The sequence below is a fragment of the Nycticebus coucang genome, chromosome 4 (assembly GCF_027406575.1).
Source record: "Nycticebus coucang isolate mNycCou1 chromosome 4, mNycCou1.pri, whole genome shotgun sequence".
NCBI classification, from domain to species: Eukaryota; Metazoa; Chordata; class Mammalia; order Primates; family Lorisidae; genus Nycticebus; species Nycticebus coucang.
In genome coordinates this window covers 38,110,297-38,124,118 of record NC_069783.1, presented here as the reverse complement: position 1 = coordinate 38,124,118, position 13,822 = coordinate 38,110,297, and the positions used below count along the sequence as shown (strand labels likewise).

The window sequence follows — 13,822 nt, the reverse complement described above, 5'->3', positions numbered from 1 at the left end:
TCACACTACCAGACCTCAGACTTTACTACAAATCGATAGTGATCAAAACATCATGGCACTGGCACAAAAACAGAGAAGTAGATATCTGGAACAGAATAGAGAACCAAGAGATGAATCCAGCTACTTACCGCTATTTGATCTTTGACAAGCCAATTAAAAACATTCAGTGGGGAAAAGATTCCCTATTTAACAAATGGTGCTGGGTGAACTGGCTGGCAACCTGCAGAAGACTGAAATTGGACCCACACCTTTCACCATTAACTAAGATAGACTCTCATTGGATTAAAGATTTAAACTTAAGACATGAAACTATAAAAATACTAGAGGAGTGCAGGCAAAACCCTTGAAGAAATTGGTCTGGGCGAGTATTTTATGAAGAGGACTCCGCCCGGGCAATTGAAGCAGCTTCAAAAATACACTACTGGCTGGGCGGCACCTGTGGCTCAGTCGGTAAGGCGCCGGCCCCATATACTGAGGGTGGCGGGTTCAAACCCGGCCCCGGCTGAACTGCAACCAAAAAATAGCTGGGCGTTGTGGCAGGCCCCTGTAGTCCTAGCTACTCGGGAGGCTGAGGCAAGAGAATCACTTAAGACCAGGAGTTGGAGGTTGCTGTGAGCTGTGTGAGGCCACGGCACTCTACCGAGGGCCATAAAGTGAGACTCTGTCTCTACAAAAAAAAACAAAAATACACTACTGGGACTTGATCAAACTAAAAAGCTTCTGCACAGCCAAGAACACAGTAAGTAAAGCAAGCAAACAGCCCTCAGAATGGGAGAAGATATTTGCAGGGTATATCTCTGACAAAGGTTTAATAACCAGAATCCACAGAGAACTCAAACGCATCAGCAAGAAAAAAACAAAGGATCCCATCTCAGGCTGGGGAAGGGATTTGAAGAGAAACTTCTCTGAAGAAGACAGGTGCACGGCCGTCAGACATATGAAAAAATGCTCGTGGCTCAGTCAGTAAGGTGCCGGCCCCATATACCAAGGGTGGCGGGTTCAAACCCGGCCCCGGCTGAACTGCAACCAAAAAATAGCCGGGCGTTGTAGTGGGCGCCTGTAGTCCCAGCTACTCAGGAGGCTGAGGCAAGAGAATCGCTGAAGCCCAGGAGTTGGAGGTTGCTGTGAGCTGTGTGATGCCATGGCACTCTACCGAGGGCTATAAAGTGAGACTGTCTCTATAAAAAAAAAAAAAAAAAAAGAAAAAATGCTCATCATCTTTAATCATCAGAGAAATGCAAATCAGAACTACTTTGAGATATCATCTAACTCCAGTGAGACTAGCCTATATCACAAAATCTCAAGACCAGAGATGTTGGCGTGGATGCGGAGAAAAGGGAACACTTCTGCACTGCTGGTGGGAATACAAATTAATACATTCCTTTTGGAAAGATATATGGAGAACACTCAGAGATCTAAAAATAGATCTGCCATTCAATCCTGTAATTCCTCTGCTGGGGATATACCCAGAAGACCAAAAATCACAACATAACAAAGATATTTGTACCAGAATGTTTATTGCAGCCCAATTCATAATTGCTAAGTCATGGAAAAAGCCCAAGTGCCCATCGATCCACAAATGGATTAATAAATTGTGGTATATATACACCATGGAATATTATGCAGCCTTAAAGAAAGATGGAGACTTTACCTCTTTCATGTTTACATGGATGGAGCTGGAACATATTCTTCTTAGTAAAGTATCTCAAGAATGGAAGAAAAAGTACCCAATGTACTCAGCCCCACTATGAAACTAATTTGGGGCTCTCACATGAAAGCTATAACCCAGTTACAACCTAACAGTAGGGGGAAGTGGGAAAGGGAGGGGAGGGAGGGGGATGGTGGGTAGAGGGAGGGGGATTGGTGGGATCATACCCGTGGTGCATCTTACAGGGTATTTGCGAAACCTGGTAAATGTAGAATGTAAATGTTTTGGCACAGTAACTGAGATAATGCCAGGAGGGCCATGTTAACCATTGTGATAAAATGTGTCAAATGGTCTATGAAGCGAGTGTATGATGCCCCATGATCATATCAATGTATACAGTTGTGATTTAATAAAAAAAAACAATTGTACTTCATTTGCAAGGAATATATCATCTAATTTTAAGATTTTAAGGGCCTTGCAATTAATACAAAACCAGGATAACTTAAAAGTCAAAGGAAAATGAGAGAGAAAATGATGCAAGAAATGTTTACTATATATCTGGAATTGTGTTGATAGTCTTTAAGAAAGGTTCGAAGAACATTGTGACTTTTGTAACAATCGTAGAAGAGCTGTCTCAGTGGGGTTAGGAACAAGCCTACCCCCAAACAAGCCATAAATCCTGGAGATCATATTTTGCTATCTGACAAAAAATATAGAAGTGAACTAGAAAAGCACATTGAAATTCCTAAGGGGTTGCTTTTTATTCATTGCATTAGAAAGGTAGAAATAAAGCACAGTATTTTTAAAGTTTCTGTGAAATCTGGAAACACTAATCCTAGCAATTTGCTAAGATAGAGGATTCAGTATGAAATTGTACTTGATGGAGACCAGCAACCTCATTTGGGAGTTGTCTGCTTCAGTGCTTCATTCAGAAAATTATTTTAGACAATACAGTGTCATGCTTCATTTCATCTTTATAAGGATGCAGATGAACAAAAGGGACTTTTTATAGAAATGAGAAAGGAAAGGGTAACATCATTGAGCTGTGCTTCTCATGCTGCGTCTGTATCCACACAGCCATGTGCATATTCCACTTCGTGACTCCAGACAGCAAGAAGACGTCTGTTCATATGGGAAGACGGGGAAGGGCAAAAGGTTCTCTCCATGTGTGATTAACTGTTTATAAATCAAACTCGTTAAATTTTAATTGTCTAAAAAAATCACTTGTCTGAAATACCACACTGAGTGGTTAGACAAGGTGCCCATTAGAGAAAGCATTTTTGTCAGAAGGTTGAAAAACTCTAATTTAGGAAATACTTTAGTATTGTTGGAAGAATGTATTAGAATGATTCTGAGATATGAACAGGTTAATCATTTTATTTATATCCTTTTCTATAATATATAGTAACGTGTGGTATGTAATCAGGTTCTTCTCTTTGTAGGGTTCCTTTGGCCAGCAGAGCTTACATCAAGACAGCTGGGCTGCGAGCTACCACAGCATGGGCGATGGCGTCTCTCGCTGAAATTAGGGTAAGAAAAGTATTTTATTCTTGTTAATAGCATCTTCCCATAGTTAACTTACACAGTCTCAGATGGACATTTGGTTTACTTGCTTTCTTTTTCTTATCACTCTTTTTATTATTCTTCTTTTGTTGTTGGTATTCCACTTAACTGCCACACTGATGTTTTTGTATGTTGTTGAATTTCAGAGTATTTTGACTATGAAGAAACAGAGTCAAAAGTTAGCTACATTTTATTATTAATAAATTTTTGTGTTACAGTTAGAAGATGTGGCCTATAAAACCTCTTTTTCTTAAAATTAAAGTTTCTCTCTGTAACAAAAATCTTGATCCATTTTTGTAATGTTCTGTAGACATAAGAAAATTTTATTTTCTAGTAAAGAAATATCCTAGATTATTTTTTCTTACTGTGTTACTATCTGCTCCATTCTCAAAGGTATTTCTCATTGTGTATAGAATTTTTAAAATTATTTTTTAGCTTAAAGGTATTTTGAAATCTTACAGTATTTTTGCCATTTTTATTAGTTGTTGAGTTATCCAGCTGCTTATGACTTTTACTCTGTATTGTTACATAAAGTCCTCTTTATCTTGATCATGAGTCTAAACTTAAATGTCACCATTTTACTAATATTTTTACTCCTTTTTGTTTGCATTCACCTAATATTTCACTGCCACTGCTTTTTTTTTTTTTAGTTTTAAGTATTTTCTTAAAAACACACAGCTGTTTCTATCACCACTCTCATCTCTTTCAGTGAAAGGATTCAGGAAGTGCCGTGACAGAGGCACTCCATTGCATTCCTCCTGTTTTTAATCTGTCCGTGACTTCTTACACTGTTGAATTCTCTTATTTTTGCTCGTTTGATCAAGTTACTAGCTACTCATTTCATTGTTCTCCCTGAGGTTGGAGATTCTCCTTTACTGTCCTATTCCAGCAAGTTCCTTTTCCTAACTAAGTATCTTAATTAAACACATGTGACTTTGCTCTTTAAAACAGAACATCAGCTATTTCCTCTGCTGTACTCTGTTCTTAGCACCAAAGCACTCTGATTTTTCCCAGCCTCCCCCTCTTCCTCATCAGATGTGGCTTTTAGTGCATTTTTTTCTCTTCTCCTCACCTTTACTCCTCCCTAAGTGAGACCTTTGAAATACTTTTGCCGCTTCCTCTTCTAACTCCCAAATAAATTATTTATTATGGGTTGGAACTTCCTTTAAAGTAAGCCCCTTCTGTTTTAAAGTTCTTAGTTGGGACTTCAGTCCCTCATCATTAAGGTAGAATTGTGTGTAACATGTGCATTTTCGTACACACACACACATCACTGCAGGGTGTGGGGGTCCTTCCCCTTACTTTGTTCTCTTTATCTTTGAGGTAGAACGCATGTGTAACACATGCGTTTTTGTACACACACACACACACACACACACGTCACTGCAGGGTGTGGGGGTCCTTCCCCTTACTTTGTTCTCTTTATCTTTGAGGTAGAATCCTGTGTAACACATGCGTTTTCGTACACACACACACACACACACACACACGTCACTGCAGGGTGTGGGGGTCCTTCCCCTTTCTTTGTTCTCTTTATCTTTCCCCATTTGAGGCCTCCATTCTGTTTACTTCATGCTGGGTTTAAGCCTTCTCCTAGGTATTTTCCTCAAATGTAGTACTGAAAAATATCTTATCTGAATTCCCTAATATCTTCAAATTTCTTTTCATCCCAGGTGTACCCGTCTTAGCTGGGTACGTGAGTCTTGAGCGGGCAGCTCTTTTCTCCCAGAGATCTTCAGGAGCTATTCCATTAGACAATTAGCTTCCAGTGTTACAGATGAGCAGGACAGTGGATTTTTCTTTTCCTTTATAGCTACTTTAATTTTTTCTGCTTGGAAGCTTGTAAGATTTTTCTCTTTAATCTTAAAGTTCAGAACATTACCAGAGTCTGCTTACGTATGTTTCTTTTCTGTTCAGCCCAGAGCTCGGTAAGTGAGACTGCTTGGGTTCTAATTCTGGCTCCACCACTTACCGGTTGGCAAGCTTTGAGTAAGATACTTAACATCCTGTGCGTCAGTTCCTCATCTGTAAAGTGAAAATAGTAGCAGTGTCTCATAGGATCATGACAGGATTAAATGAATTAGCATGAATAAAGTGATTAGAACAATGTCTTGCACATAGAGTCCAAGTATTAGGGGCCATTATGGTAATAATAATTAAAATTATTATTTATAATTGATAATAATTACAAAAACTACTATTTCTCCAGCTCAGGCACTCTTTTTTCCATTATTTAATTATTACTGCCTCGACTTTTTAGCAAATTTAACTTTAAACTGCTTTCTTTTTTCTACTTCTGAAATTCCTGTTATAAACATGTTAAGCTTCTGGCCTTATCCTCAAGTCTCTTACTCTTTCTCATTTAGTTTCCATCTCTTTATGTCACAGAGATATGCTCTATTTTAATTCATTTATTTTTATTTCTAGCTTAAAAACCATGTTTTCTTAGCTTTGGAAAGATGTGCGTGTTACATTTGAGTATTTCTAAAATCGTTTACTTCTTTTATTCATATACTTAACTGTCTCTTCCTAGAGTTAATAGTTCTGTTTTAGTAGTTGGTGTAGGTTCTGATTGTTCTGCCTGTTTTCTCACTAGCTATTGAGGGACGCCTTTCCCCTTAAATATGCCCTTATTTTTTCTTTGTTGGCTAACGAGGGAAGGTAAAGTCATTAATGTATTTTCAATAGCCAGAATCCTGTAAGTGGTAAAAGGCAAGAGCATCTCTAGTGCCTCTGGGCTCAGCAGTGTAAGGAGAATCTGACAGCCCTGCTGAGATGCCTGGAGGAAATTTCTAAATTCATCCATCTCCCCTGTTGTCCACAGATTTCTGAAGACCAGGCTCTCCCTGGTTCCACTGGTTCTCCCTCTGGGCTCCAGTGCTGTTCCATAAACACTTGCCCAGCCCACAGCAAGGAGGCCCCATCCTGGTTCCTTCTTCTGCGACTCCAGCAGAGCCCAGGGTTTCTCTTAGCACCAGTTGCCTCTAGGTCTGGTGCAATGGAAGCAAATAGCCTGGAGATGGGAGAAAAGGAGGAAGCTGCTTTCAGATTACCACATATCTATAACCCATGATTTTCTTTTTTGATTAAAATCTTTAGCTCACATTTCTTTTTGTATAAAAAGAGAGGTATGTTAATTTTTTCCACTGCCACACAATTTATATTTAAATGCAAATTTATATCGCCACCTACAAATTTGAAATGTTATCTTTGTCTTGACAGAAATGTGTATTTTTCAGAAAAGTCAAAACTAAATGATCAAAAATATCCACAGGTAATGTTCTATAACAATCTTTTTACTATGAATTTTCCCTGCTAATCCCAAGATAAGAAATGTCTCTCTACCTGTGATCACTGGTAGAGGACGCCAGTTAAAGCATGTGAAAAGTCGAGGGCAGAGTCCCCCTGGAAGGAAGGCAGCCATGGCCCACAGCGGAAGTGATCCCAAGATCCATCCTGATCCACGGCCCTCTTTGGAATTCAGCTTCCAGAGTTTGCATAGACAGCTCAAGTTGGGTAGGCCAGTGCTCTAAAAATGCAATTTCAAACTGGATGTTAGACATTTTTCATGTTTACTATAAATTGTTCTCCTTCCTATATATCATAACAAGTAAGGAAAGTTAAGTTTTATAAATCTTAGTTATTGTTATAAGAATAAAGAAATACTTTTCTTCTTCAGCCTGAATCCACAAACATCATGGATATAAAAGGTCTAGAGGCAAAATGAAAACATTTAAAGATCACTCAGGTCTGATTATATCATTGAGCACAGACCATGGGTGGAAGTGGGGGAAAGAGCACAGTGTTGGTACATTTTGAGTTCTTAATAAAAATGAGTTCCTTTACCATTATTAATTTTAACCAAAATTGCCATTTAAATTATTATTCCTTTTGTTACTTACTGCCCCTTCACGGGGAATCCATGTGATACTCTCCTCAGAATTTAGTGCCAGAGGAAAGTTTCCCTCTCCTGAAGAACATTTCCTTTCTTTCCCTTAGGTGTCCTATGGCTCTGACCGAAACCTGGCTGTCCACTGAGGACTCCGCTTCCTCTGTAGCCATATCCAGTGCTAGCTGTCTTCTCTCCCACAGCCCAAGTTCCCTGGGCCCGGAGGTGGGGTAGGTCCTGCTCCCCTGCCCACTGTGGAGGATGGTTTTCCCTTCTGCCCAGAACCTCTCAGTGCCTTTGAAGCACGTGTCGTCCAATTATCCTGGGCACAGGCAGACCATTATTCTTGTCTGTCTTTCTTACAGTCGCTATAACCACTCAATAACGTAGTTTCCTGGCTTCCCTCCTAAAGACCTGCCTTGTTGACATCCAGACCCTGTCACACCCAGAGGGACCTCCAGTCACTGGACTCGGCCAGCTGTCCTTTAGCCCCTGTCTTCATGCCTCCTTCCCAGCTTGGATTTTATGTGCTAGCAGTATAGTCATTTCCTTGCCCATAATTTTAACTCTCTTGCTCCTGATTTAACTTAAATATTAGAATCAGAAGATAACCTCAGCATGTTCTCACCAAATCTGCCAATTTATCGGAATCTGTGCCCACATATTCTGTCCTGTCGTTACAGTAAGTGGACTGTCCCTATAGACTGGGTTCTATTTTTCTTGCATATCTAGCAATTTTTCTCTTTACTGGGTCATTGCCCTCAATTGGGCACGTGATGAAATACCTTTCGGCATAAGTAAAAATCCTCTCTTAACATGTTCCTTTAGCTAACACCCCTTTTCTCTGTTTCACTTCACAGAAAAACTCTTAAAAATCCTTGTCTAGGTTTGCTGTCTCTACCCCCTTTCTTCCCATTTTTTTTTGTACCTCCCGCCATGAGGCTTCATCACCGTCCTTCCCCCAGAACTGCTCGTCTTACCCTCTGAGCACTTGGACGCTGTGGCTATTCTCCATGTTGACACAGTCTCCTCACCACTCTGGTTCCACTTCTGTGTCAACATGTGCCACTTGTCAGCATGCACGGCTGGATCTTCAGTAGGTAAGGGGACCACCAGGTCCAGTCCAAAGACCTCTCTTTCTAACCTGTCTTGCTTCCCAGGTGATCACTCCCAGTTCTGAGGCTTTACGTACCATTCACAAACTGGCTGATGTTCACTGTTCCCTAATTGCCATCTGTACCCTGCACCTCTCCTTTACTTCTAGACTCCCATGTCCAGTGACTCACTTGACATCTGCACTTGGAGCTGAAGAGGTGTCTTGAGATTACCATGTCCAGAACTATACTCTTGTCTCGCTTAAAGCTTCTTCTCTTCAAATTTTCCTGTCTCAGAAACAGGCAACTCCAGTCTTCCAGTTCCTCAGGTCAAAGTCTTTGGTCATTCCAGACTGTTGTCTTTAACATTCCACATCCAAACCATCCTTTTGGCTCCACATATATCTAACACATATCTAGAATTCAACTGTTTCTCACCACTTCCAACAATACCACTCTTAATTCAAGCCACCATCATTTCTTGCCTGGACTCCCAAACACTCTTACCCTCTGTGCTGTCCACAGAGCAGCCAGAATGATCCCTTTGAAATGCAGTCATGCGACTCCTCTACTCAAACCTTCTGATAGTTTCCCATCAGTCAGAATAGAACCTGGATCCTTACAGTACCCAAAGATGTGACATGATGTGATTCCTAGAGTGGGACTGAGGAGTTCTCCCTCTAGTTTCCTCTTCTCCTCCCAGGTGCAGGTAGGATTATACTTTCCCTGCTCCTTGAGACTCTGGGCCATGTCATGACCATAGGCTAGTCAGTTAAATGCTAGTGGAAGAGAAGCATGTCCCTTCCCGGTGGCCCCTTTCAGAGCTAGCACACAGCTTGCCATGCTTTCTTTCCCGCTGCCATGGTGAGGGCAGAACTCCAGACAGTGAATACTTCATCAGTTTGGGTTCCAGAGCAAGAAGCAGAGGCCTAACTGCCCTCCTGTGAGCAGGTAGCACGAGCTGCGTGTTTTAAACCACTATGGTTTGGGGGCTAATTACGACCTGCACTGCAATTCAGCCTTCTTCATGGAATTCCTGGGCTGTGTTTCTGGTGCTGTCACCACCTTTGCCATTTGCTCACTGTACTTTGGCCATAATGGCCTCCTTCCTAATCTTTAAACACTCTGAGCACACTCTTGCCTTAGGGTTTAACTACCTGGGATTCCTAATAAAGTATAAAAAGGAATCTTCATTCTTGAAATACTGATTCCTCAAGTTTTAGGTTTCTTTTATAACACTTACTATGATAGAATCAATATTTATTAATATATTTTATAATTTATTAATACCAAATTAATATTTCTGTCTATAGGCTGGTGCATTTGTTTTAGATCCGATGTGTGGACTGGGAACAATACTTTTAGAAGCTGCTAAAGAATGGCCAGTAAGTTCTAAAGTTTTATAAAACAAGCTATATATTTACTTTAATCAGTATGCATATATAGTCACAGTTATTTACAAGTAGATTGTATATTTGGGGATTATTATTTTTAATTATTAACAATAGTTATGAGTTATTCACTGTAGTCAAATTATGAAGTATTAATTAAATTACTATGTTATTTTTTTAAATACTATGACAAATTCAGGAAAATATAACAGAATTCCAGTAGTTTGCCATAGGCCAGATTATGCTAATCCCAAAATTCTTTAGGTATTTATAATTATAAAATATTAAGAGATTTTTAAAGTATAGGAAAAACTTTCCATTTTGTGCTATTAAATATCATTTTAAAGTAATACTCTAAGTTTGTTTTAACCTGAATTTTAAAATCTAATTTCACGTTCATCATTTGAGAAAATGCAAGTATTTTATTAACTACATAAAATATATAATAGTTTTAAACTTAAAATATGAATTTCTTTCCCTATAGGATGTGTATTATGTGGGTGCTGATGTCAGTGACTCCCAGTTACTAGGTGCATGTGACAATCTGAGAACTGCAGGCCTTAAGGATAAAATTGAGTTACTTAAAGTCTCTGTTATAGGTAAGATACTAAAATTGCAAAAATTTGAGATAATGAACATATGTAAATATTTAAAATTATAGTATAAAACAGGACTCATTTTCCACATGCGAAGACTTGTTTTACCTTGTAATGTGTCTGTGAGTCTGTGAGGTTAGCACTCAGTTTACTTCCAATCTTGCAACTTTTTTATTTTCAAAACTTTCATGATTGGGAAGTCATAACTATATAGTTTTCATAAACATGTAAGTAAAAGTATGCCTTTTTAAAGAGTTGGTTACATCTGATTCATTTCTCTTTACTAGTGATCAATTAATATAGGAATAAAGAAAGCAGTATAATTTTAAAAACTCTTTGACTTTTAAGTAAACCGTGTGAAGTTTTCTGAATTATCTTACCTTTATGCCTCACATTAGATAGTATCCCTGAGATACACAGATACCGCCCATCCCAGTGTGCTAAACCAGTACTTTGAGAGCTAAAACCAGGGAAGTCTGCAGCAGATGGGACAGTTGGTCCCCTGTGAGGTGGAAGGAAAATATTACGCACTATTAAATTGAAGGGGAGTCAGCAGAATATGACTAGGAATCGAGTCTGAGTCCAATCAAAATATTTCCCTGCGATCCATGGTGTTTAGACTATTCTAGAGAAGCCTCACATTCCTTGTTTTATTCCTACTCCTGGAGTACATTCCTCTCCTTTGAAAAATAAGCACGTTTAATTCCCCAGTAAGAAAACTATATTCCCTTGGCAGTGAATAGGTAGTAGATAGGTCTTGATATCAAACCTGTAATCTGGAAGAACATAATATTGTTTATATATTTTTTTTTTAATAAAAAAGTAGTAATGAAGAGTATCAACAGTAGAAAATATTAGGATAACTTTTGTGTAAAACAAAGCAGCCCCAAAGAAGAAATTGTTGGTGTGATGTCTGTTTGTTGTTTGCTGCTAGTGACTGGTGTTTTAGCCTTTCTCCCAAGGTTTTTAATAGGACTCTGTGCATAAGACCCAAGTTTCTAGAGCAAAGTGCAGTGTGATTTCAGTGTAAACTGAAATCAAGCACACTGAAATCAAGCTTTCATGAACCCTAATTTCTTTAAGAATGCTATTTCTTTGAGACTTTTTTAAAAACCGAAATCATTTCGCAAGTGGCTCCAGAGCAGTGGGTTTTCAATTCCTTTACATTTTCCAAAGCACCTTGCCAGTGAGAGCACCGAGGGGGAGAGCACAGAGTTGGCCATCCAACCTCTGTTACACTCCCAGCTGCACTTGTATCTATTCTCCATCTGGGGGGCATTTTCCATAAGATTTCACTTTTAAAAATAAGCAAAAATGCTCTACTCTCTTTAAAAAAAAAAAGTAGAAGTGGGATAGATAGTTCCTCTGTGGCAATAGGTAAAAACAAATAGATCCTGCTTTTTGAAAGGGTCACTCTTAGTTTTCATCATTGTCACTGTAGTCTAACCAGGGTGAATATTAACTATTTAATAATTAGCCCTCTATTGCTCCTACTTTAGAGGTAGACAGTCTAGCTAGATAAAAGCATGATGGTGTCTGGGCCCACAGAGGTATTCATGAAGTATTGAGATGAGACCAGACACAGATCTTGAAATGTAACACCAAAAGGATTTCTTGTTGAATTGGATGCAGAGTGTGAGAGAACAGGGGTAACTCTAAGCTCTCTGGCTTGAGCCAGCCAGAGGATGGAGTTGCTATTTACTGATGTGGGCAAGTGTGAAGGGGGAACAAGTAAGTTTTGGACCTGTTAAATTTCACACTCTTGTTAGACACCAAGAGGAGATGTGAAGTTAGTAGCTCAATTTGCAGATCTGGAGTTTAGGGCATCACCAATGCAGATAACATTTAGATTCATGAGATTACCGGGAAATGAATGTAAAAAGAAAAGAGGAGCGGGCCCTGGAGCCCTCAGGTGCTTAGATTTCTGGAAGGTAGTGTCTGGTAAAGGAACAGGCAGTGATACAAGAGAAACAACTAAAAGAATCCAAGAAAGAGAATGATGAGCTGTGTCAACTGCTGCTCATCGGTGATCCAGAAGTCAAAAGCTGTTTACCTGAAGTGGGGGCTCTTGAGGAAATGGGAGAAAATAACTTAAGGATAACTAGAGCATTTTCTTGAGCAATTTGGCTAGTAAGGGTAGCAGAAAAATGGGCAGAAACTAAAAGGAGAGATATTGAAAATCGAACAGGAATTTTTTGAAAATAGAAATTAAAATATTTTAAAGTACATCTGCATGCTAATGATCGCATAAAAAGGAGGAACTTGACATTATGCAGCAGAAAGAAGAGAATTGCTATCTGCTGTCTGCAAGGGAAAGGATGGGACAGTGCACAAGTCACGGGCCACATATACACACTCGCAGGAACAGGGGGAGGCAGAGGGAGAACAGAAGCTGTAACAAGTCACAGCAGACCAGCAGGCATTAGTGCATATTTCCCTAGTCATCTGTCACTACTGGATAGTATCATTTTTATTACAGTTATCTAAAGACGACAAATTTGATAGCCTGGTTTACATTTGCCATTTTTTTGGCTGCTGCTGAGGTAAAAGGGTTTTCACATCATTTATAGATTATTCTTTTGAATATTATTTGTTTTTAGGAAATTTTCTGGAGGAAAGTTTTAGGCTGTTTCATCATCACAACCTTTTCATTTTCAAAGTTCAGTCTAAGGGAACTGTGTTTTGCTAATTAGCCTTTTTTTGCACCTACTTTACAGGTAGACATAAAAGCATTTGTATTCTTCATTAATTTAGTCTTGTCTTTAAGTGCTCTACTTATAAATACAGTTTAGGATGTTGAGTCCCACAGAGTCTTCATTTAACATTGACAGATTTGAGGATCTCACACCCTTATATGACAGTAATCAAGAGCGTGCGTGGACCTCAGAGGCAGACCGAGTGTAAATCCTGGCTTCCCCACAGTTCCTTGACTGTATGGCCTTCAGCAAAAAAAAAAACAAAAAAACCTGGAACTCTCTATATTTTCTTATCTGTAATATGAATAGAATAATACCTAGTTTATAAGGCCATGGTGAGGATTTATTACATGACAGAGTACAGTTGCCCACCACACAGCATGAGTGAAGAGCACCTGTCAGCATTGGTATTTCTAGGAAGTTAGTAACAGACCCATCATGATTTATGTTTTTGAAAAATCACAACCTTCATTTTGTTTGCTTTAATGACTTATTTTTTTCTACCTTTTTAGTAACATTCACATTGTTTTATAACCCTCTACTAGTATAAAAAGACATGATCATTTAACATGGAGAAATCATATGTATTTATTACTAAATTTTAATCATGAAATTTTGGAATCGAGATACTATTACCAGTTATCTTAGGAAACAGCAGTTGTGATTAGGCTTTTCAAAAAATCTTATACATTTTCAGTGTAAGACAGAAGATGTGACATACAGATTTGAGCAACAGAAACACATTTATAATTTAGAATGCCAAAATTATAGCTAGATATAGCCTGTCACATGTCACTTAAGCGGTAGCTGATGACAAGACTATTGGCAACAACCGTGCTTTATTCTCAGGTGTTTCCACCCTCGTAGTGTGACGTGCTGCTTTCAGGACACCCATAAAGTTCCCTGACATGGTGCTTGTGTCTTCTCTCGTATGCTAGTGTGTCT

At 39.0% G+C, this 13,822-nt stretch overlaps 1 protein-coding gene across 6 annotated transcripts in view; it reads left to right on the top strand.

Moving 5' to 3' along the window:
- THUMPD2 (THUMP domain containing 2) overlaps positions 1-13,822 on the top strand; it is a 48,134-nt gene that overhangs the window by 18,481 nt on the left and 15,831 nt on the right. For all 6 annotated transcript variants that reach the window (XM_053589124.1, XM_053589125.1, XM_053589128.1 and 3 more), the window contains 3 exons: positions 3,091-3,178; positions 9,508-9,579; positions 10,070-10,184. In XM_053589124.1, coding sequence (XP_053445099.1) covers positions 3,091-3,178; positions 9,508-9,579; positions 10,070-10,184 — 275 coding nt within the window. The remainder of the gene's footprint in view (positions 1-3,090; positions 3,179-9,507; positions 9,580-10,069; positions 10,185-13,822) is intronic.